Source organism: Diuraphis noxia, unplaced genomic scaffold (assembly GCF_037042655.1).
Source record: "Diuraphis noxia isolate RWA-SAM2 unplaced genomic scaffold, SU_Dnox_SAM2 contig0001, whole genome shotgun sequence".
Taxonomy (NCBI): Eukaryota; Metazoa; Arthropoda; class Insecta; order Hemiptera; family Aphididae; genus Diuraphis; species Diuraphis noxia.
In genome coordinates, this window is record NW_028301711.1 from 103,831,591 (window position 1) to 103,856,452 (window position 24,862).

Here is a 24,862-nt window from a genome sequence, read left to right on the forward strand (position 1 = left end):
TAAAACAAATGACCGCGCAGATACTTGACATTTTCACTGAATGTTTATATAGGCAATTTTTATATTTTATACAATTTTCAAAATATTTTGATTTGTTTTGAGCTGTTAACTGGCATTTTAATTTTTGAACTTTTTTAGTTTTTTTTATATAAATATCGATGAAAATTTATTTGTTGGGTAGAAAAGCTTGAAAATTTAATACAAGGCTTCTAACACATTGTAACAATAGTAGTTGAGAAATATTAAAAATAAATAGGCACGATTTATTTTTATAAGTATTTTAAGTTCAAATTTTGACTAAATACGTAAAAATTACGGCAATGTTTAAATTATCTTAGATAGAAATTCATAAAAGTTTTCTTTTTAAATCTAAGATTTGAAAATTTAATACAAGACTCCTAATAGGTACATATTTTTTTTACAATAGCAGTTGAAAAATAAAAGAAATATATAGTAACAATTTTTTTTATAGATAAGCATTCAAAGTCTGAATTTTGACAAAATACGTAGAAATCACGAAAATTTGCAAATTATTTTAAGCTAAAAATTCATAAAAAATTTTCTTTTTAAATCTAAGATTTGAAAACTTTTAATAATCTATAATATATCCTAGACCGATAAATCGTTTCCGCTCAGAATCGTTTTTCGTATACAATGATTTAATATCATTGGATTCAAACTTAATTCCATCCTTTACAGTAACCACTTGTAACATACTGTACAACAGATCGACATCCATGACTTACCCGCTTTTTATATATGTTGTTATACCTAACTTGGTAGTTGGCGTGTTACCTACATACTTTAAAAACTGATGGCCGTGACTGGCTATAAAATTCTGATTGTTCCATTATGTATACCATATAAATAAATAAATGTACCTATACATATTTGAAAAATAATTATGTTTTTCTGACGATTGAGTAAATCACAAATAATTTAAAAAAATACTAAAACAATTAATAATAAAATTATGTGATTCTAATAAGTTATTTTTTAAAGATATTTAATTATCATGAAAGTATTTATTAATTTATTAAGTTATAATAATATAACGTTATTAGTTTAATCTAACATTTAAAAATAAAAGTTAACTACTTAATACTCAATAATTTTGTATTTCAACTTTTTTTTTTGTGACAAAATGTATATAGGTACATACTTAATCACGAATGCCATTGGCACTGCTCGGCTGGGTCCAGTTTACATAATCCGAGACTATTTTTTTCCATACCATTAACAAAAATAGTTTACATTAAGATTTCATGCCAACTCTGCAGTGCCTACACTCATCCATACATATATACTGACATACTGCCGGCGGCGGCCAATAATATAATTGTCACTATAATATTTATAGAAGACATCCGTCGTAGTCGGACACTGGTAGTGTAGTAGTCTCATCGTACAGAAGCACTACAGCGTACGTACATTTCACTATAAAAAATACATAGTAAATGTAATTGTTTTTTAAACACTTTTCGAACAAGAAGTCTATTTCAATCTACAATTTTTACGTTACGACCTTTAGACCGTTGTGCTTACATTTATTTTATAAAGTGTCGTAAAAACATTATAATGGTGCGCTCTCATTTATATAGGTATGATATATTAATATAATATCAATATATTATTATTTAATATTATGTGTTCAGAGGATGCTAAATCGTTTACGGTTTTCTTTCTCTAACCCACGTGGAACATCATCAATACATACAGTAATGTAAAACTGTATTTTATGATTTTTGATTAATCTTAGAGTTAAATCATTTATTACAAAACTTATAGTGGACCATTTTTATGAAGGTTAAAATAGGTTGGTTTTATATATTATTATTATTTGACTTAAAAAATAAAAAATTTTTTTGAAATTAAAATAGATATCCTAACCTATTAAATTATTTTGAGAAAATATTTAGAAAAATCGATATGTAATACAATCAAAAAATATATTACAATGTATAATTTTACTCTAAGATTACTCAAAAACTTAAAAAAAATTGTTTTGCTTTTTGCATGAATGAGTTTTGTACGAGGGATAGAGAGTAAAAAAATAGTCGGCTGACATCCTCTTAATACATTATGCTGGATACCTAATACATTTATTGTTGTAAAAACTTAGTTAAATCGAGATTTGTCTGGTCACATGATGGCTGCAATGCCTGGCACGTTCTCATTGTCATACAAAAGTCGGTGCATCGACAGTGGTGGTTCGATAGGAGGTATCGCAGGAGGAGTAGCGGAACAAATTCCGTGCCGTTATTACAGTACGGAAAGGAGGCAACACAGGTATTCGTCGTTTTCTATACTGAAATGGTTCCGGCGGAGCAAGCACTACGATGATGATACAGCCTGGTTCCGGGACAATCTGCAGCGCATTCGGCAAGCGTACGTGGAACAGGAAGCGGACTACGCGGTAATTACGCCAGTCGCGGCACGTCGCAGATCGACAGCCGCTGCCACGTGGTCTAGGTGGTCCGGTAGTACAACGACCGTGTACAGTTTCGCGTATGTAGATGGAGCGTCACGGGATAATGACAAGAAAGGTGTCGTCCTATCGGAACTGGACAGGCATAAAGCAGATGACGACGATGTGGTCGAATATATCGATGCGGCCACACTGCCGGTGGCGCATCGACGGCGAACCGACCATGGTCAGCCGCACTCAACGTCAACTTCGGCTGAGACAAATACTCACAATAACGAGCCCGTTATGACGGGAACTATGACGGCCATCAGGAGACGTAACAAGAGGGCGGCTCCGCTTCCGCCGGCATTGACGGTCGAACCTGCCACTGTTCCCGTCAAAGCAGTAAACACTGCGACAGTACAGCGACGCCCGGTTGGTACGTTTTCCAGGAAAAAGTATAGGGCACCTCAGCCGCCGGCAAACTGGTCGGGACCACGGCCGCAGCAGGAGCAACGTGGGCCCTGCCGTCGAGCCACTCCAGTGCAGCGCCACAGAAAGGGTCCGGCGCCCAAGCCACCTATTGTACAACAACTGCAGCCGAAGCTAGTCATCACCAATGCCAGTGGCGATCTGGAAGCCGGTTCAAATGTCAAGCGAAAAATCTCGCAGTACGAGAGAGACCGACTCATGCAACGGGTGGACAAGATTGAAAAGCATTTTTTGGATAAGACGGCGACAGTTCCAAAGGCTCAAGCATCGAGGATCGATCGTCGCCACGAGTTCGTGTCACCATCGGCTTTGTACACAGCTATGGCTGCTACAAATCTGACCGAGCTGGACAAGCGAGCAGCCGAGATATGTAAGCAGAAGAACCGCTACGGGATTGGCGTACCACTGACAGCTGACCACAAGAACGCCATCGTCATGGCCGTCATTCGGAAATCGTATTCGACAACGACGGCGACTGCCGAAGATACTATTCAATCAGACAAAGTGCCTGCGCCGTCTGCAGTGGACGATGAAAAGCTACTCATAAGACATAAGCGCTTAGCGTTTTTCCAACAACAGCGGTCAACAAGACCAGCCGTTGATGGTGACACTGGTTCAGAGAGGAGCACGACCACTGTTCCGAAACTAATGTTGCAGGGAATGCAGACGGATTTCAAGTCCACCGCTGCCGTCACCGTCGGGGCCAAAACCTCTAAGGTCGACGTGACACCTGTGGCCGACACGGTCGTCTGTAGTGGCGGCAGAAGGTGTTCGTCTGCAGGTAAAGTATAATATTATACAAGAATTGAATTACTAATGATGGTATAAATACGGTATTCTAGCCTCTAGGAGTAGACCGCATTTTTAATTTTGAACATTTGCGACATAATAATATTAAGATTTATTTGACGTTATACCTACTACTGAACTCAATTCAGTACCTTATTTAGTTGCTCCATATTTCTCCCTTGTAAGATAATTCTTGAATTATGGATCAATAGTTCGGAATCTATTCCGTCTATTCAACATAGAACTTGTACCTTTTTTTGCCTCGCTGGAATTTTACTAAAAATTAATCAGTCTCGTCGGTTTTGAGAATATTAAAACTGTTCACCAAAAAATAGGTGGTAAACAGCGGACCAACTATTTTTGTTCAATCTATTCATGGGAAGGCTGATGCATCCCTAACTCCTTGAGCGCATATATTTACGTGTGCCAAGTGTCCATTTCAGATTTTAAGAGCCATTCCTCCTTCCGCTTTGAATTTCAATGGCCAACTTTTTAATGATCTATCCATTAGTCAGAGTCACGATTATAGATAAGATGGTTACCCAACGAGCCTTTATATTCATACAATATATGATTCTTAAATATTCCTTTCAATTTATGTTGATAAGAACTGTGCATTAGCGTTCCAAGTAGCGAATACAGGTATTAATTTCGCGGCAATTTATTCAATTATAACCTGTCTTTACATTTATTTTATAATATTCAATATTTAATAATTATAATTTATAAGTTTGCTGTTTATATTGTTTATAACACTTTTTAGCACAACTTTTCACCTAATTAGGTAACTAAAATGAAGTGTTGTGTACCCAACTGTGTTAATCGACACAAATCTTCTTTTATTGTGCCTAAAAGTGAAATTAGGTTGAAAGAATGGCAGTCTATTCTAGGTATAAACTTAACAAAACAATTTAGAGTTTGTGCATCATATTTTAATAAAAGTGACATTATTGATACGCGGGAGTCTGGACAAGGCTTTTCCAAATACACGGTAAGTTTTGTACCTATAATATACAATATATGTTAATTAACATTAGTTACCTACCTACATTGTTTAATTACAACTAACTGCATATATGCTATTCTATACAGTAATAGGTAATAATAACTAGGTAGTTAATTTTTAACATATTATAGGCAGGTATTAAATATTTTAGGTGTGTTTAAAACGACCTAAATTGAGAGAAGGTGCTGTTCCATTTCTCATAAACAGTGAGAAATCATTGCAAAATGCCATCTAATGTATTATTGTATTTAATTAACTATGAAGTTTCTGTAGGATTAAAATATAATGACCATAGCTACTGTCTTATGGAATGTAGCCAACCAATAAATAATGAATATGAAGAAAAAATGAACTCACCTTATAAAAAAATAAAAGTAGGTACCTACCTAATTCAACGTATAATAAATATTATTGTATTTTGTTTTTTTTTGTTTATATACAGTTTGATGATCTAATTGAAGAAACAGGTTTATTTAATATTATATTTAACCTATTCTTGATGCTGAGAAAATTAGAAGAATGTTTCAAAAAACACGCAGACTCCATTCATGTGTTTGAAAACACATTTGAAGATTTTTTATCCACCAATTCTTACATTAATTTCCCATGTACTACTCATGAAACAGAAATCCTTACCGATATATGCAGTACATTTATTATTATGAGAATGAGACAATTTACATACATCAAAAATCAGATGTCTAAAAAACAAAATAAAACAAAAAAGAAATTGTCCAAATTAGTAGCTACATAATTGTATATATATTGTAATTATTTAATTAAATTTGTACTTATACTAGGTATTGATGTATTATTAAATTGTAAAGGTATTAGTGTATTACGAATAATACGAACATCGCTAATTTTATTACATTCCGCGCCCCGCGGAATTATCACGAAATACGATAGTTGCTTAAATTCACCACTTGGGCCGCTATACTTTAGTTCTATGATTAAAAGAAATTACGAGGTTCACCTTATCATAGCTCTTTGAGTAACCATCTTATCTATAATCGTGGTCAGAGTCATGCGTTCATTAAATAATAATAATAATAATCTTTGGCTTTTATACAATATTATTTTATTTAGTTTCTCTTATTAAACCTTGTAATTATTCAAAACAATGGTTTGCTGACGGTACATTTTTATCATGTTCCAATTTATTTCACCAATTATATACCATTCATATAATTCAGTTTCTTATATCATACCGTTGGTATATATTTTGTTACCAAACAAAAAAGAAAGCGCTGTTTTGTAATGTTCGTAATTTAAAATTAATAATAATACCAGATTTAAATTCAACTTCATTTTTGATTGACTTCGAAAAAGCAATGATGAAAATTCCCCCAAAACAAAAATTCAAGGCTGTTTTTTCATTTAAGTCAAGCCATATGGAGGCATATTCAAGAATATGGTTTAATAAATCAATATTGTAATGATCTTGTATTTACTCTGGAACAAATTAGCTACTCTATGCCTTCGTTCCAATAGAAAAGGTAACAGAATACTTTGAAGGTCTTTTAGAAAATTAATTTTACACAAAAAATGAAAAACTGTTTTCGTCACTAATTTCAAACTTCGAAAGCACTTAGATGTTTAGACAGGAGATGTAAACGAAGATCTCACTTATTTACAATTGATATTTGGAATTATTTTAATCGTCTGGAAAATGATCTACCAAGAACTAATAATAATATTAAAGGTTGGCACAATGGGTTTTCTGCTCTTATAATATCTTCACTTGGAAATTTATAAATTGTTTAAAAAAATAAAAAATATTAATTAGATGACTATCGAACAGTTTATTGCTGGGGATGATCACCAAAATAGACGTATCAAAAAAAAATTTAGATTTATGCGAAGATTTCGAAAACCGATCACTCAATAATAATTGATTATTTATTATTATTATTATTTATTTATTATTAATTATTATGTACTTACAAGGAATATCCTACAATTTTAATTAAAATAAGTTATTATAGACTATAGTATATTTTATTAAACATGATTCATTGACGCTGACTTGTTTTGTGCGTAAATATCATTGCTGAATGATTGTCGTGCGGCTAAAATGAGTGCACTAAATTGTTATGGATCCTATGGAAAGTATTAAATACGAAATAGCTAATTTTACTAGATATATAGCATTTGATATGTAAGGACGTTTAATACTTGATATTTAAAATTTATATTAATATTTTTTTTTTATATAACTCTGCGTAAGTAGCTATTTTTCCCCAAAAATGCGTTCATATTTCATTAAATTATGAAAAAGCAACAAATCTTAATCGTTTTTCACTATTATCAAAATAAAAAATGTCCAAGTTATTATAATAACATCACAATATAATATACCTACAAATTTCAAATTTCAGTCAATTTTACATTATAATGAATTATTAATATATTATTAATGTTATATACTTATATAGGAATAAGAATCTTATTATTCGTTTCACAATTTCATACATATTACAAATAAAATAAGTTAAATTGTACAAAAAAAAAAAAATAATAATAATATTAGTGTCAAAATTTAAAACTTCAACTGCTATTCGACTAAAAATGAATTACTAACATTGTTAGGTACATATCTAAAGAAAATAAATATTAGTAGTTAATATGATATGAATGTATTACCTTGTAAGAATGTATGTATAAGATAGGGACACTAGGAACAATGCAATAGGTAGTGTAATATATAAATGCAACACGACGGATATTTTGTTAGATTAAATATGATATAAAAGATAAAACTTTTGTTCTATTCAATATGCAATAGACATTTTTTGGCACAATGTAAAACTTCTAAGATTTTTTCCACAGTACAAAGAACTAAAATAAAATTGTAAGATGAATTTCTCTTAAAAGGCCTGTTGACAATATTCAAGATTTTTCACCACCATCATTTTGAAGAATATTCAGTAGGTACTTCACGTATTTCAGTATAACGAAGGTTAATTTTTTTCAGAGAATTGTACCAGTACAACCAACGCATATTAACTAAACGTTCCAAGTGAATAACATCTAACTTTTTTTTTTGAATTTCCACAAATAATTCATATTTTGTTTGCCCATTCATCAAAAATTTGTATAGACTTTGAACGACATTGAAAAAATTAGTTATAATTGAAAGGCTTTTAAGAGTGTGTATGAGGTATAGTGCGTGTCTATGGGGGTGGCAAGGTGGGCACCGTCCTCCCAAGTGACTTGATTCTTAGCCTCTTGGCGTATAATCTATCGTGGTTGAAACACAGATTTCTATATGGTGAGTAGTGCTATATAATTTCCATACAAAAATAAAAAGTCACAAATATAGATTATAGAATACAGATCGTTGTAGTAAGTAAAAAATTTAAGTTTTATAAATGGCCTCCTCAGCCATGGAGGCCTGGATATATCTATGATATGAGACAAAGATTTAAACGATGTGGATAACAATGAACATGCAATCGTGAATGACTCATAAAAACTCATCGTTTGGACTAATTTATACATATAATTTGTGCCAAATTTACACTGATCCCTGATTTATCTAATACATCGTTTAAGCAAGCTAATATGTAATAAGTTTTCTTTCTTATTTTTAGTTTTAATTACTGTGAATGATTCAGTTCCATTAGTAGTAGAGATTTGTCAGTTGATTCTTTTGCCCACAGTGAAAATGGGAATATAGCATCATCTGCAATGCAGTTATTTTGTCTGAAAAATTAGAAATATCGGTTGAACGTTGACATCAACTCTGTAAATCCATGCTGATTTTGATCTGAGGGTAATAGCGGTAACCCGAAGAAACATTTCAACCAATTACTAATTTCTGAGTTATTGTTCAAGTAATGCTTTAGTAAATCAGTATTTTGCTCAATTGTTTGCAAGCTGAAAGACACAGCTGATAATTTGGCATGTTAGAAAAACATTTAAGTATTGATTTATGAGCGGCAATTTAAAAATCCAAATAAAATTTAGTAATATTTCATTTAGTAAATTAGTTATTTTTAAATTATAATATAAATTAATTTCATAGCACATTAATTCATATATTACTCACTAAGTATTAATAATTTATAAGTTCGCTCAATACCTAAATTTTAATAAAGTATAGAAAATGCTCTTAAACATAGATTTAGTGTTTATGCATGTACGATCCATTTTCCATATTTACTTTGGAGGAGACATTTTGAAATGATAATAAACAAATAAAATAGACAAACTATAATTAAGTTTATATAAATAATTTTAGGTAAGTATCATAAATTAATTATTTTTTCTTATTTTTGAATTATATATTTAGTATTTATGTAAGTGATATTTTTGTACGGACTTTTCACCCTGAAATCATTAGTTTTTGGTCATGGACCAGTTGCGTCTAAAACAAAATTTGTATTTTAGGTCAGTATACCAATTTTTTTTTTTTTTTTTTTTTTTTTTATTGATCAAAAGGACATCGGCGACAACGGCCATTAGTCTTAAACTTTACATTATTGATTACATTTTTTTGGTATTTTAAATATGATAATTTTAAATTAAGTCGTACAATTTATATTTTCTTAAAAAAGACAAAATTTTGAATGTGGAGTCTGCATTTGGACCGAGGGCTGCATCTAAGGTGGTTGGGATGTTCAGCTGATCGAGTGCCTCTGTGTATTGTCGGCATTCTGTGAGGATATGATGAACTGTTAGTTCGGTGCCACATGTTGTGCAGTTAGGTTTTTCGTCTTTTGTCATGAGGTAGCCGTGGGTTAGCCGAGTATGCCCGATACGAAGTCTGTTAATGATAACTCTTTCTCTTCGTTTTGTGAGGAGATTGGGCCAACTGAATATGGTGTTTTTGATTTTTCTCAATTTAGTGGCTTGTCCGAACCAGTGTGCTTGCCATTTTATTTTAGTTAGTTCTTTAATTTGGTTTTTAGTGTCATCGAATGTAGTAATATTTAATAAGGGTATATCAGTGTGCTCTGCTGCTTTCTTGGCTTCTTGATCTGCCTTTTCATTGCCCTCTATGTTGCTGTGCCCCGGGATCCATACTAGTGAAATTTTGATTCCTGTCTGATATGCTAGGCTAGTTTTTTGAAGTTTAAGTTTTGCTATATCTGTAGCGTTGTAGGGGTTTTTGAGGCTCATGAGTGAGGAAAGTGAGTCGGACAGGATTAAATTGCTTTTGTGGGGGTTTCCATGATCGTGATTAAGTAATATGTGGTCTACTGTTTTGAGTATTGCTATGGCTTCTGCCGTGTATATAGAACAGCTTTCGGGGAGTTTGAATCTGATGGAGAGGTCATGGTTAGTAATTGCGATTCCCACGCCCTTTCTAGATTTAGAAGCGTCAGTGTAATAATAATTTGCATTTTTATGATCTTGGAGAATTTCGTTTAAGTGATTTTTGTAAATCTTAGAGGGAGTGAGCTCTTTTTTGAATTTAGTTAAATCCAGGTTTATATCAATATTGAAGGCCCATGGGGGGAATCTGAGGGGTTGAACTTTCGTTATCGCGTTGAATTCTATACCATGGACTTTAGCGTAATCGGTAATTTCTGAAATGCATTTGTTTGCTGGATTGCCAGAGTTTCTTGTGATGCTGGCAGCGTAGAGTAGTGATTTTTCTAAGTATCTAAGCTCAGTAGGGGGTTCAAGTGCTAGGTTACGAATGCTTTCTATGGGACTAGATCGGAAAGCTCCAATGGCGAATCTTAAGCTGGAGTTTATAGTAGAGTCTATTATTCTTTTGTGGTGAGATTTGGCTGATTGATAGATTGTTGCACCGTATTCCATTTTTGCTCTGATGAGCTGTCTGTGAATTTTTATGAGTGTTTCTTCGTCTCCTCCCCATGTGGTGTGGCTTATCATTTTCATGATGTTGAGATTTCTTGACAATGATATCTTGAGTTGTTTAAGGTGATGTAACCAGTTGATTTTTTTGTCGAAATAAACTCCGAGTATTTTAATTGTGTTTACGTTTGGGATGAGGATGTCATTTAACTGGACGTTGATGTGCTTTTGGCCTCTTTTGTTGGAGAATATAATGCATTGCGATTTAAGGCTGGAGATTTTGAAACCAGTGAGTGTTGACCATTTTGCGATGTTGTTTGTTGTATCTTGTAGGAAGTGTTGTCATACCAATTTTATTATGCTGCTTAAATTTCATTTACATCATAATATTTCATTAAATCGATTTTTCGAAAAACACAAAAATATCTATTGATTTGCGACCAATATTCTTTATATATCGGGACTTTAATACATCATATTTTTTATTATCAATGCACATTATTAAGTATAAACCCGACGATAACAAGTTTTCATTATTATTAATAATGGTCGTCATCCACCTATTTACTCTCCTAATTGGTTCGTTCCAAACTATATGTCTATATGTAATACCTATAGATATATAGTGTATACCTACGCGATAACACAAATCACAATGTTATATACCATAGATACAAATTTTATATGTACGAATGTACGACATTGTTATTGGTTTGTATATTTATAGAAATTTAACAATCAAAAAGTGTACTAATAAAAACAAAGATATCTTGTTAGCAGTTTAGTATATTTTGAATGTTTGACATTACAATATAGACCGCTTACAACGAAGTCTGAGCGAAAACAGCAAACTGTTATTGATTATCAATGAATTTAAGTTTCGAAAAATTGGTAAATCAAAAGATGGAATTTAGTGGAGGTATACCGTTAAATCATGTACCTCAAATGTATGTTCTGATGAAAGTTGACTACGCTTTTAACTTCTAACTTAATTCATAAAAAAATGAATATATTAACAGGCAAATTGTTGTTAATATTTTAAAAAAAAAAAGCAATAGATCAAATAATAACACAACCACTGAAATTAATTCGAAATGAAGTACGTTGAACTATGTGAATTTCATAAGATGAAGTGTTTATCGTACACGCAGAAATACGTTACCACCATTACCAAAAAACTTACCAGAAATACATGCAACTTTAATTAATTTGGATACAAGTACAATAAGTACATAATATAAGGGTGAGCATTTATTATTAATAAACGATAATATGTTAACAAATTTAGAATTTTTATGTATTAGTGAAAAAATATTTGTTGGTGGAACTTTTGAATTTTGTTTGAAATATTTTTATCAGCTATTCATGATACGTGTTATAAAAAAAGTCACTATAAACCATTAATGTTTTCTTTGTTGCCTAATAGATTAACAAGTAGGTACCTACCTACAAAATTTCATTTCGAGTTTTGATAAATGAGCCAATTTGAACTTTTATTTTAATCCAAAAACGGTCGTGAGCGCTTTTGAACAAGCAATTAATTTTGCAGTTAAACAAGTTTGGCCTTCAATAATTCTGGTAGGTTGTAGGTTTCATTTATCATAAGCTGGTGGAGCAATATCCAAAAATGTGGACTACAAACTGAGTATAAAAATCCAAATTCTGAAATAGGAAAATAGCATCATTTAGTTTTTGGTTTGTCACTTTTTCTACACGATGAAGTGGAGGATGTGTTTATAGAAAAATTAATGACAATTCAGCCAATGAATTCAAGTGTCACTAATTTCTCTAAGTATATGTATATCGTTGAAAACTATATTTCGTAGCACTTTATATTCCTTCCGATATTGTAGGCATCGAATTTAATAACTGAACGCACAACAAATGCATGTGAAAGTTTTCACGCTTCAGTTTCATAAAATGTTTATTTTTCCCATCTAAAGGCAATTATAGAAACACTACCAATTCTTATATAGTACTGAACAGTACTGAAAAGGATAAATAAACATCAAACCGAGTGTATTAAACGAAAATTGGCAATAGAATCTATTAAAATGACTAACAAAGAATTTTTTTATCAGTTTTTATATGTCATATTGTACCTGCATATTATTGACGATGTAATTGTGTAAATTTTTTTATTAATTGACTGAAAAAATATATTTTAGTAAATAATTTTTAAAATCAGTTCCTTATTATTATTATTATAGTAAAACATAAATTATTGATGTTCATTATTTAATAATGTAATTTTTTTATTTAGGTACTAAAAAAATCTATTTATTAATACATATTTTTGTAAAAGTTTATACTAGGTTTTCTTTATGTAGAATAATATTATAATAGTAATTATTGAGTATGGATTTATAATGTACAAATATTATTAATATTGACGTTCATAGAATATTTTTGAGCGCGGTCTTTTTTTTTTGTTTTTCAATCCGGAGATTGGTTTTTAACAAATGTTGTACAATAAATGACTTCTCCATTTTTCTCTATCATTCGCCATGTTCTTAAGCTCCCTGTAGGAAGTGACTCCTGTTAGACTCCTTCTGGTCTATCGACCCAGAAATGACAGAGTGCAATTGATATATGATATACCGTATATCGACCCAAAAAAGACCGAGCATATTGGTTTATTAAAAGGTTATTTTAAATGGAATTGGTAAACTCCCAATTTTATTTTGCCTTGTCAAATATGACTTCAATAATTTTGGAAACATATCAAACAAATTAAATCGCTTCATGAATAATTTTATGAATGAAAAAAAAAATGTTAAAAATATTGTTTCCCATAACATACAAAAGGACACCAAATAAATCTTATGATGCTTGATGGTATTAGAAAATAGTAATTTGTATTTGTATTAACAGTATTTATACACCTACATAGTTACGAGCAGTAATTTAATTTGTACTCATCATTAAAATATTAAATTAGATAAACTATTTTAAAATTAATGTAGGTAGTATCTAATATGCGATGTATAGATTCTGTATCCCGGTGTCCAATAACGGATAGATAATTAATATCATAGTAAATAATGATAGATTAATGTGCCACGTATGTGTTAAAACGCAATAAGTACATTTTTTTTGTAATATATTACGTTTGGTTAAGTAAATTCAGTTTTAGGTACTATTATAGAATAGTTAACTCTAAACATATAATTTTGGGTATCTACTTTATTTGTTGAGCCATTGTCTGGGGGTTTCTGTAATTTTTTAAACATGATCCGTTGAAGATTTAATATATTTTCATTAAATACGTCTGCACTTTATATAAATAATTTACTAAACATTAAAATTAAGTTTTAACATTCTTTGTAGTAAATTTTATCTGCTACTTTTCAGATACTAAAAATTTGCCATCTGCAGTTAAAGATAATAATTGTTATCAGCAATTAATGGCCATGGAAATGCAAAGTGACCTTGTACTTCATTACGGTCCCTTTGAATGCGCTGTGTGTTTATGTACATATGATAATAATGGCGTTGTGTTACGTGATTGTTTGCATGTATTTTGTAGGTATGAAAATACGATTTTGTTGTTTCTCCTACTTACACATAGCATGTGTATACTGTATAGATAGTACCTGCTATATTATATTACCTATATTACTAATGTACGGTATACTCAGGGATGGGCAGTAATATATATTCTGTCTGTAACATGTTTGATATTATAAGTTAGATCACTATATGCGTTGCGTTTTGTAACTTGGAACATATTATAATCAGTTAGATACCTACCACGATTTAACATTACCTATACAAGTTACTCAACGCCGTAAAGAAATTGGTCTCCAGAGTGATTCTCACTGATTATTCCAAAAATCAGCTGTTGTCCGCTTTCATGCACATAATTATATACTTAATACTTATATGTCCTATACATCGAAATAAAAAATATATCAACCATGAGCATAAGCTTTATTCTAACTACATTAATTTCTACCTAAGCATTACCTATAGCTGCGCTATTCGCAGCAGACCGTAATCGAAGATAAACACTGGGTATCAAAAATAATGCTGCTGTATAGAGTAATCTAACCTAAAACGTGATACCTACCGTCTTACATAATTTCCATATTAAATCATTATAATACCGGATCTTTGCATTTGTCAACAAACCTGAATTCCTATATGATGTGCATTTAATGTAGTTGGCTTTATAACTTAAAAGTATGAAAAAAACCTGCTATGATATCTCCTATTCATGTCAGATTTGGTGATTCGTTTACTTATACACATTTCAATATTGCGATTTTCATTAAAAAATTACTACTAGGTATCTAATTAAGCAGATGGATTCTTATATACGAATAAAGTTCGAGTATAGAAATGACTGTTAGATAATAAGACATCAACAGAAAATTAATTTTGAATTTAAAATAAAAAAAACTAAAATTTTTTAATGAAAATAAAATTTATAGGTATGTATTGTAACATATTTAATGTCTCAGTTACAATTATTTTTAAATTATTATTTTATCTAGGTTAGGTTAGTACATTGGAGTACCTGTGAAACATTTTTTTTTTGTGGGGGGAGGGGCATAAATTAATTGTATAATTTTTCTATGGTTAAAAGTTATAATATAATCTGGAACTATATTATAAATTATTGTTAAATACTTAAAATATGAATCATATACTACATTGATAAGTGATATCAAACACGATTATATAATCAGTGAAAATTAAAAATATTTATTATTTACATTATGTAGCTGGTCAATGAATTTGCATTATGACATAAAAAAAATTTCTCAGGGGGGACAAATTCCCCTGTCCCCCCCCCTATAGATACGCCGCTGTCTGAGTAATAGGTACCTACATGACTAGTATTTTTTTGCTAATGTAGACGTGTTCTTATTTGAGAGTGAATTTACGTTTATATTATTTATTAATTTGTTATCATTTAAAAAATACTTAGGAAATATCTTTTGCGAAGTTATGGTATAGAATAAAATATCTTGAGCAACGTTACTGTTCTTTAAAAACCTTATGTTGCGAAGTTACGGTACTATTTCATAAAATTGCAGCGATTCATGCAGTTACGATCCTTATACAGTAACTTATTGTATTTCATGTTACACCATTTAAATAAATAGCAAGTACAATTCTTTGGAATAGATTAGTACCTACCTACCTATTAGTTATATCATATATAATTTTACTAATTATTATTAAGTTAATAGTAATGAAAGAGTCTAAATAAATTAAACTTTTAACAATTACCTAATTACCTTTACCTACATAAAATTTGAGTAACTTGTAACTTGTTTCTGGTTACACTATAAAAAGTACCTATATAATTATTGCTCAGCCCTGGGTATTATATGCATTCTATCAGTGTTGAGAATTGGCTAGATAAAAACTTCACACATTTCATATTGTTTAATAATATATGTCAACACATTTATATGAATTATTTATTATCTAAATACATATTTTGTTAGCTGGTCTCAACACTGCTTATAAATTATGAACGTACCACTTAAGTGGTATACTCAAAGTATAAGAAATAATAAATATGCTCAATGATAAGAATTTTTTGAAGGGTAATATTTAATGTGTGTGAACTTGGCGGCACTTATTTAACAGAATTCAATTAGACCTATCCAACAATTTTTTTGGACGTTTGTTGGAAATTGTTGGAAAGTAGGTATTTATTATTTGTTGGACAGCCGTTAAAAAATTATGAGCAATTTTCCAAAACTGCCACTAAGTTCACGTTAACGGCCAACACTAAATCAAACAAATAAAAATATATTCAAAAATGTTTAAAATGGTTTGTTGGCCGTTGTTGGAAAGATCTCATCATTTGTTGGACCTCCATTTATTTTATACAATTTTTTAAAAAGTGCCGCCTACTTCACACCAGCGGCCTTCTTTCACCAAAAACTCCAAAAACCATCCAATTCTGTTTCTAACGGTTTGTTGGACGTTGTTGGACCTCTATTTATTTTTTGAGTTACTGACTAACTCTTTTTATATATTTAAATTTATTAAAAACAAAGTATAAAATTATAATATAAAGTATATAGTTTTAAAATTGAAAACCTTGTTTATTTTTAAGACATCTCCTAATCAATACTATCATGCAGGATGCTTAAAATAATTTAAATATTGACAAAAAAAAAAAAAAACATTATATTTCTACGACAAATATAAAATAAAAATATTAAAAAAAAAAAAAATAATAATAGTGAAAATAACATAGTGTTGTTTTTATAAAATTCATATATACCGCCAAGTTCACAAATATTAATATTTAATTTATATGTATGCAATCAACAATAAACTTTAAATGACATCACCTGTTTACATTTAATCTTATACAATGCAGTATAGAAAAAACAAAAGGCGATGCACATTGCACATGCATAAACTAGGATGAAAACACGGTTCAAGTTGAGCATATTTCATATTTTTTATACTACGAGTATATTTTAATTTAATTTAGTATAATTATCATGTCTTCATATTTAATTTACGGTAAGTTCGACGTTTTTTTTTTATTCAGACTTTGTCTAAAAATGACAATCGATCATTCGAATGCTGAACAAGTTGAATGTCCGTATATAGATGAGCGGTATTCTTGTACGGGGGTTTTGCAACATCGTGAAATAAAAAAGGTACCTAGTATCTTTTTATTCTACATGAAGTTTATTAAATTATTTTTTGTGTTATGCATAGATATTGGATTCGGATGAAGAATATGAAAATTTTTTGCAAAGGTCAGTGGAACGAGCCAGACAGTTGTTGGCGAAAGAGCAAAACGGCGGATCTTTTCAGTGCAGTCGACCTGATTGTACGGGTTGGTGTTTGATCTATGATAAGAATGACGTCTTGGATTTTAAGTGCCCCGTTTGTGGGACAGTAACGTGTGTTCGGTGTGGTGTAAGTACTAAGTTATTAATAATTATGAGCTTATCTAGTATTCCGAGAATCAACCAGGGAAATCGCCTCATACTAGTTGCTAAAAAATTCCTTTGGTCATAAATTTTGATATAACTGCAGTGCTGTGAGTGAGTGAACATGAATTTTTGATTTAAATGTACTGATATCGAATGTAAAGTCAATATGAATAATTCTATCGGGAGCATTTGATATTAAACATTTTTTGAGTGATGAAATTACTATAAATAATATGTGTATCTATTGAGCTGTTTCCCAAAATTGTTGGTCACATATTATTATCTTATCATTTAAATGATATACCTACCGTTTACTTTTATTTTTCAAAAAATGTGTTATTAATTATTTTTAATTAGTCTATTGACTCCTGACTAGGTATAACTGTTTTTACGCAAGATAGTAATATTTTTCTAAACTTAGGTATCAATTTCTTACTATTTAATTGGTACCTAGCTTGTCCTATAAATAAACTAAAAGTAATGAAATAATTGTCCGGAATTCAAATGTCAGCTTCTTGTCCAAAACTTGAATGATTTTCATTACTTATCTTGCAATTAATACCAAATAACACTTTTAAAAAATTATCAGTTATTTTCCCAAATGGTTTGTCTTTCCCCTTTCTTTCCCAATGATTGTGCTGTAGTTCTATTGATATAGGTACATGCGTTTCACAAAATTAGAGACTCCTGTAGTTGTGTTGCAGTTGGTGAATTTACCAAGTGTCTTGATTTCTCAAGTTTACTTTCAAATAAAAACAAACGTGACTAATAAATGTTATCACACACAGTGGTTGGAAAAATTATTTTTAAAAATGCAAAGGTCAACAGTTGTTTGATGGTTTATCACCGCATCATTTTTAAATCGTCACGGTTTTTACTGTTTTTAGACACACATTTAGCGGGATTGGTAAATTGAGTCCCGGAAAGAATAAGGTAGTAGGTAATTTGAGTCCCGGGGAAAAACGATTTATATGCATTTGAAATTTAAAAATATGCACTATAAATTTTTTATTTGTGATTTGTGGACATTCATTGACTGCATGTATATGTTTTTGAAAAAAGCAACATGCATTTTTATTAATTATATAATTATTTTTTCCCCCCAACGATAAAATAACGATACACTCTGGTTACACTTAACAATACCAAAACACTCACAGTCAATAAAATTCTTTAACTTTATAAAATCGTACCTTTGATTAAACGCAATTAAGATACCGAGAAGTAGGGCTTGTTCTTACGTATATATTATATATACGTATATTACGGTATCTTAAATAAAATGGAATGTATAATAATATAATGTACCTAATGTATAATAATAATGACATTTATTTTTTATTTTTTATATTAATTTATATTTTTAATATTTTTAATCAATATAAATCTAAATATCATATCCTTATAAAAATAGCTTAACATAAGTCAAAATATTTACTTACTACCAATTTTTTTCCGGGACTCAACTTTCCTACTATCTATTTTTTCCGGTACTCGATTTACCCCTATCAAAATATACCAAACTTATCTCAGACTCAATTTACCTAGCCCCCATTTAGGAAACCCTAACGAAAAATTTTCCACCGAAAGCACTAATGTGGAGTAAAATTTATCACTATTGACACAGATGAACGTAGAGAACATATAGAATAATGAATTAATTTTAATTTTTTTATTAGTTACTATAAGTTAACTATAGTTTTTTTTTTCATTACAACACTAAAAAATGTAGGTATGGTTAGGTTAGACAAATATATTTTTCTAAAATATTGATTTTGTTGGGATATCATTCAATGTGTACTTCAAAAAAATTGAAATTTAATATTTGAGATTATTTGTTTGTTTATGTTAGGGTATATTAGCGCTCAACAAAGTTTTATACAAATGTTTTGAAAATATAGACTTTTTAGAATTAATTGATACACTAGCTGTGAGCAATCGTTGTTATTTTAAATTTGAATTTTCTAAGCGGTTCATTAATCACTCATGTTTGCTTATTCTTAAGTGTGGTATAACTGTAAATCTTTCTTGCCATTGACTATTGTCTCACGAATTGTACAAAATAAATTATCCATCTGCAGAAAAAACATTTTCACCTTATATCAGTTTAATTAATTAAATGAATATTTTAATATAAAATTTGTTTTCTACTCAATTTTTGTAACTCAATTTAATGTTACTTACTTACCATTTTTATAAAAATGTGTTCATAAACCTATAAGTATTTTTATCTGACAAAGAGAAATGTTTTATACCTATTTTAATTATTTCAGTCAATTCACATAGAAGGAAAAGGATGTAAAAAGTTCATAGAAAAAAATGACTGCGATGGCACGCTCGAGGTAAATCCATTTCAACTACCTACTTATATTTAAAAGCTTTTAAATTGTATCTATGAAATTTTTTTACTCAAAGAGTCTTATAAAACGTGGAGATGCTATGCCATGTCCAGGATGTAGCACAATTCTGTCAAAGCAGCAAGGCTGTGATTGGATTAAATGTTCCGTATGTTTTATGGAGATTTGCTGGGCAACTAAAGGTCCTAGATGGGGACCTAAAGTAAGTTCAAATTAAAAAATTCTTTACACATAATTAACTAGGTATGTTATATATTGATAAAATAGTAAGATGAAGAAAACACATGTGGATATAACGCATGTTAAATGTAAAAAAATCATTTTTGATTCTTATGGACAATAATATTTTTATAACGTTTAAGTTTTTTATAACAATTAGTCCAAAACATAACACTTTTACAACTTTTTAATTCTGAAAAAGGTGGATAAATTAGTATCGTTTGTCGAGTAATTCGATAAAATTGCAATCAAAGATAAATCATTACATAAGAAAAATGATTCTGAGCGTAGACGTTGTGTCATCCTATCAAACTGCTATAAATATTCAAATTTAATAATTAAAAAAAAAAAATCTAATAAAATATCTAAATATCTCATATTCTCGTGGCTTTAAAATGAGTAACTTTTTTTGATAGATGTAGAAAAACTTATTAAGAAATCTTCTACTAAATTTTCTGATGTAAGCTATAAAAAGAAAAAAATGTTATACCATTAACTTTAACTAAAAATATGTCTTAATATACGAGTACAAATTATTTATTTTAGGGAAAAGGAGATACTACAGCAGGATGTATGTGTGGCATACCAGCCGGAAGAAAATGTCACATTGATTGTAAATATTGCCATTAGGCATTAAATGGATTTATGTGTATATTGTACCTATACATTAATAAAAATGATTTAATGCAGTGCTTGAAAAATCCATTTAAAAAGTTATTAACTACCTTATAAAAAAGAAACTTCGTTCATTTATCTTTTAGTCTAAAAGAAGTTAATTAGTATTTTCTTCATTCCTACATGGGAACTTATTTTTTACGTATTTAATTTTTCCTTTTGAAATATATGAATTAAATATTAAAAAACGACGTTTATTTGTTTAGTTAAGTTTTTTATGAAAATTTCTAATTTGTAATCATTGTGTTTATATAGTTCTTGGTTAGTTTAAGTAAATATTTTATTAATTTAATGATATTATGATTTGACGTTTTTATATTTTATTACAGCAACCTAAAATACCAAATTTAAGAATAAAATGTAATTATTTTTCTTTTAACTAAATCAATATAAAAATAACAACTTAAAGCATTAATATTTTTTGATATAAGTAAAATAGCATAATTATGTTATAATTTATCAGATTATAAATAACCTTTTCATAGAATTTTTAGTGAATATTAACTTGCTTGTACCTAATATATACTTACATTCGTAGTTTTAATAAATGAAATTAAATAAATCCCAATATTTATTATCTTTAAAGCCTTGAAGTTATATATTATCAAGGTTATTCATAGGTGAATATGTTTGCCTACGTATATACATTTGAAAGTCTAACCTTTTTTCCAATCTTAGTAAATTTGCACATATAGACGCTTTATGATAAATATTTTACTACTCTGTTAAAACATTATTTTCTTCAAATAATATTATTTTTTTTAAACTCAATTATATATCATAATATATTATTTAATAATTTAACTTTTCTTAAACCTGCTTTAGCATAAACAATGTTATAATAGTTCTCTAAGTTTAAATTATTAAGTATCTATGACTGAATAATACGTAGCTACTGATAAATAGTACTTTAGCTCTGAATGTAGCTAATTACTTTAAGCATTAGAAATGTTTGAAACAGTTAGTACCTATTTTAATATGTATGTAAATGTGTTACCTTAAATATTATAGTAGATATGTAAATTTCAAGACTTTAATCTTATAAATATTATTTATGTAATTCAAACAAATTGTTGTTGGAAGAAATCAAACATTTTAAAATTTAAATTGACCCATATTTTGATACTATATTAAAAGTTAGTATTTTAAACTCAGTTTTGTTACGTACGTGAAGTTGACCCACCCACTTTGGAGTAGCGACTTAAAATCTTCACCAATATTTTGCGAGTTCACTTTTAGAATTCGCGAGTTAGCCGTTTATGAGCAGCAAGCAAAATAAAAATGGGTGGGCCAAATTCATGGAGCCCACCCATGTTGTCCTAAAACTTTGAAATTGGTATCAAATGATAGCCTTTAATTTGCGAGAATTTGCGAGTCCACTTTCAGAATTTGCGAGTCGACCATTTACCCACAAAACCCATTTTTTGACCGTGAAGTTGGTCCACCCATGTTGTCCTAAAACTTTGAAATTGGTATCAAACGATAGCCTCTAATTTGCGAGAATTTGCGGGTAAGCCGTTTGCGAAATATTAATGGGTTAGATTACAAAAATATAATTTGTTATTACGTACCAAGATTGCATTTTTCTCTTTTATATCTTCACAATTTCACATAATATATAAAAATAAAATTTCATGTTTGAGGATTTGGTGTTGATATAATTTTTGTGATCTAAAAAATGTATCTGTTTCCTTAAAACATATTTTATTTTATTGATAACATTGCTTTAACACTACTTACGTTATTTTAATTAAAAACATACATAATTTTTAAAAATGTATATAGTATAAACTGGTAGGTACATTCCAATTGAACGCCGATTCGTATATCATCGTAGAAATGATCACTTGATGTATTTAATTAAAATGTTGTTTATTTCATTTAATACAAAAACACAATTATGGTTAAAATAATGAGGTGAGCGGTTTTTTTACCTGACTCAGAAATGTATATTGCTAAGACTGTGAGTGGTGTTACGACCTGCCTCCAAGTGTCTTGTTTAGCCTTATTTGCTTAATCGTCTGACGAGCTCTTGTCTCGGTCTCTTTTATATATATGATTCGATCCTTAGAAGTGGTGCTTGTATTGGTGGTGACTTTCCTGCTACATGTCGAAATTTGGGTCTTGTGATTAAACTTAGGATGCTGACCGTTTCGTATCCTTTCACATGGGTCTATAGTCATTTCTGAGAAGAGACGTGTGAAAATACTTGTATAGTCTGATTAATTGTATAGATATCCTATTCTCCACGTTCCTATCACAAATGCATGCTATCTCGTACATATTTTATAGGTACGTAACACATCCCTTCCAAAAAGAAGATTGCATATTTAAAATATTTAAATATGAATCTTAAAATTACATTCATACATGCATGATGGTTATTAGTGTTATTACAATAGTTTACAATGTCTGCAATGTCTGTACAATATTTGGTTGATAATTGGTTAGTAATTGATAGGTACAATTTTTTTTTTTTACACTGTATTCTTTATCTTTGTGTTATTACAATATGGTGGTTAATATAACAAATTAATTAGAACAATAATTTATAGAATAATTTTTACATTGTAAAATGTTACACTCCAAGTTAATTTTGACGATTACTTCGAACTTATTAACTTACAAATTTCAAAATTCAACTTACAAATACTTACAAATTGAGCTTTTAAACTTACAATTTACCCGGTTTAATTTGGACATAATAGGTGGGTACACGTCGATTTTTGATTGACTGTAAATGAACAAAACAAATTTTGATGAAAACACTTAGTAGTTAGTACAATATATTAATACATAATATAATATAATTGTCGACTATATTGGATTTTTAAAAATGTGCGTCGTTATGGCATAATATAAACTAGTACAATAATATGGAGGTATTTAATATAATATGTAAATATTTTTGTTGTGTTTTTAGGTTAGGTAATAGAATTAAGTGATAGACAACTAGGTACGTATAACAATTTTGTGAATCTTGCAAATTTTTTTTTTAAAGGATTTAAAAAAGATTTACTTAAAAGGGGGAAAAGTAAAAAATACTATTGATAAAAAAAAATGTGACAAAGTATAAGGTAATCATATGGTTATATTTTACACGGTTATAACTTATAAGTAAATGTTGTGTTTTAAACAACATGAATAAAATAATATAACATTGGGTACATGGCAATTACAATTCAAAAAATATATAATAATTTGGCACATAGCAAAGTGCATAAAATACAGGGGAAAAAATATATAATAATTTGGCACATGGCAATTACAAAGGAAATGTAATGGATAAAAATAAAAATAATCATGCTACGGCTCCGGCAAGCGGTTACCGAGCACATAATGATCATCATAATATGTCGGTATGACATACATCTAACATATTATACATTTATATTTATAAAAGGAAACGACCCACGGCTCCGCATGATGGTTACCGGGGCACCTCTTAGGAAAATCGGAGCATACATAAAAAAGAAATGATGGTGATGCATAATCAGAATGAAAGAAAAAAGGGAAATGTTGGGGGAAAAATAATACTTGACGACGACTGTTTATACTGAGCTGATGATGTTGGAGATGGCTTCGCCCGCCACGGGCCTATGACGTCGCTTCAGCCTATCATGGTAGTATTCCGCCGATGGTGAAAACAAATAACAAGAATTTCGAATCCGGGAGACGTGTTGCGAGAGTCGATGGTGTTGAGCAGAAAAAAAAACGAACAACAGGAGATCGGTCATCGATGGTGGCGAAAAACAGACAGTGCGGCAGTAGAAGTCGGTGGCAGGTCGTAGACCGTTCCGGCGTCTTGATATTCTTGGGTAGAGGGGTGGTCACTGGTCAGTGTCGTCACGTCGGGAACTTTCGTATAATATATATGAGCCAGCGGCTGCGACCGCGACGCCCGACATCAACGGCGGAGCGCCCGCTGCGACATCGACGCGATGGACACTACATGTGGGGGAGGTTAGTCCTCTGACCCAGTTAGTTCACTAAATAAAATAAATTTTAACAGTTCGAAATTATCATCTGATTCCGACACAGAATGTAATTCTAATTTATCTCTCTGTTTTTTTTCATCTGACGAGGGCTCAAATAATACTGATAGTAATAATGATGTCACTTTAGAAGACTGTTCTGTAACATATTTCGCAGGATATTTGGACTATAAATGTATGAAAAAATTTAATTATAACTAATGTCAACTTGAACTATTTATTGATAA

General features: G+C 30.0%; 1 protein-coding gene across 1 annotated transcript; it reads left to right on the plus strand.

Moving 5' to 3' along the window:
* The first annotated feature begins 1,358 nt into the window (after window positions 1-1,358).
* Window positions 1,359-20,666, plus strand: LOC107163184 (uncharacterized). The gene is made up of 8 exons (XM_089215990.1): window positions 1,359-1,601; window positions 2,123-3,680; window positions 13,821-13,995; window positions 16,996-17,107; window positions 17,169-17,372; window positions 19,663-19,731; window positions 19,805-19,948; window positions 20,512-20,666. Exons 2-8 carry the CDS (start codon window positions 2,147-2,149, stop codon window positions 20,593-20,595), a joined length of 2,322 nt encoding a protein of 773 aa, XP_089072116.1. The 5' UTR covers window positions 1,359-1,601; window positions 2,123-2,146; the 3' UTR covers window positions 20,596-20,666.
* The last annotated feature ends 4,196 nt before the right edge of the window (window positions 20,667-24,862 follow it).

Excerpts from the sequence above, each read along its gene's own strand:
- LOC107163184 (XM_089215990.1), top strand. The coding sequence starts at position 2,147 with ATGATGGCTGCAATGCCTGGCACGTTCTCATTGTCATACAAAAGTCGG. Across the intron at positions 3,681-13,820 it reads CAGAAGGTGTTCGTCTGCAG|ATACTAAAAATTTGCCATCT; the intron begins GTAAAGTATAAT and ends GCTACTTTTCAG. Across the intron at positions 19,732-19,804 it reads ACTGCGATGGCACGCTCGAG|AGTCTTATAAAACGTGGAGA; the intron begins GTAAATCCATTT and ends TTTTACTCAAAG.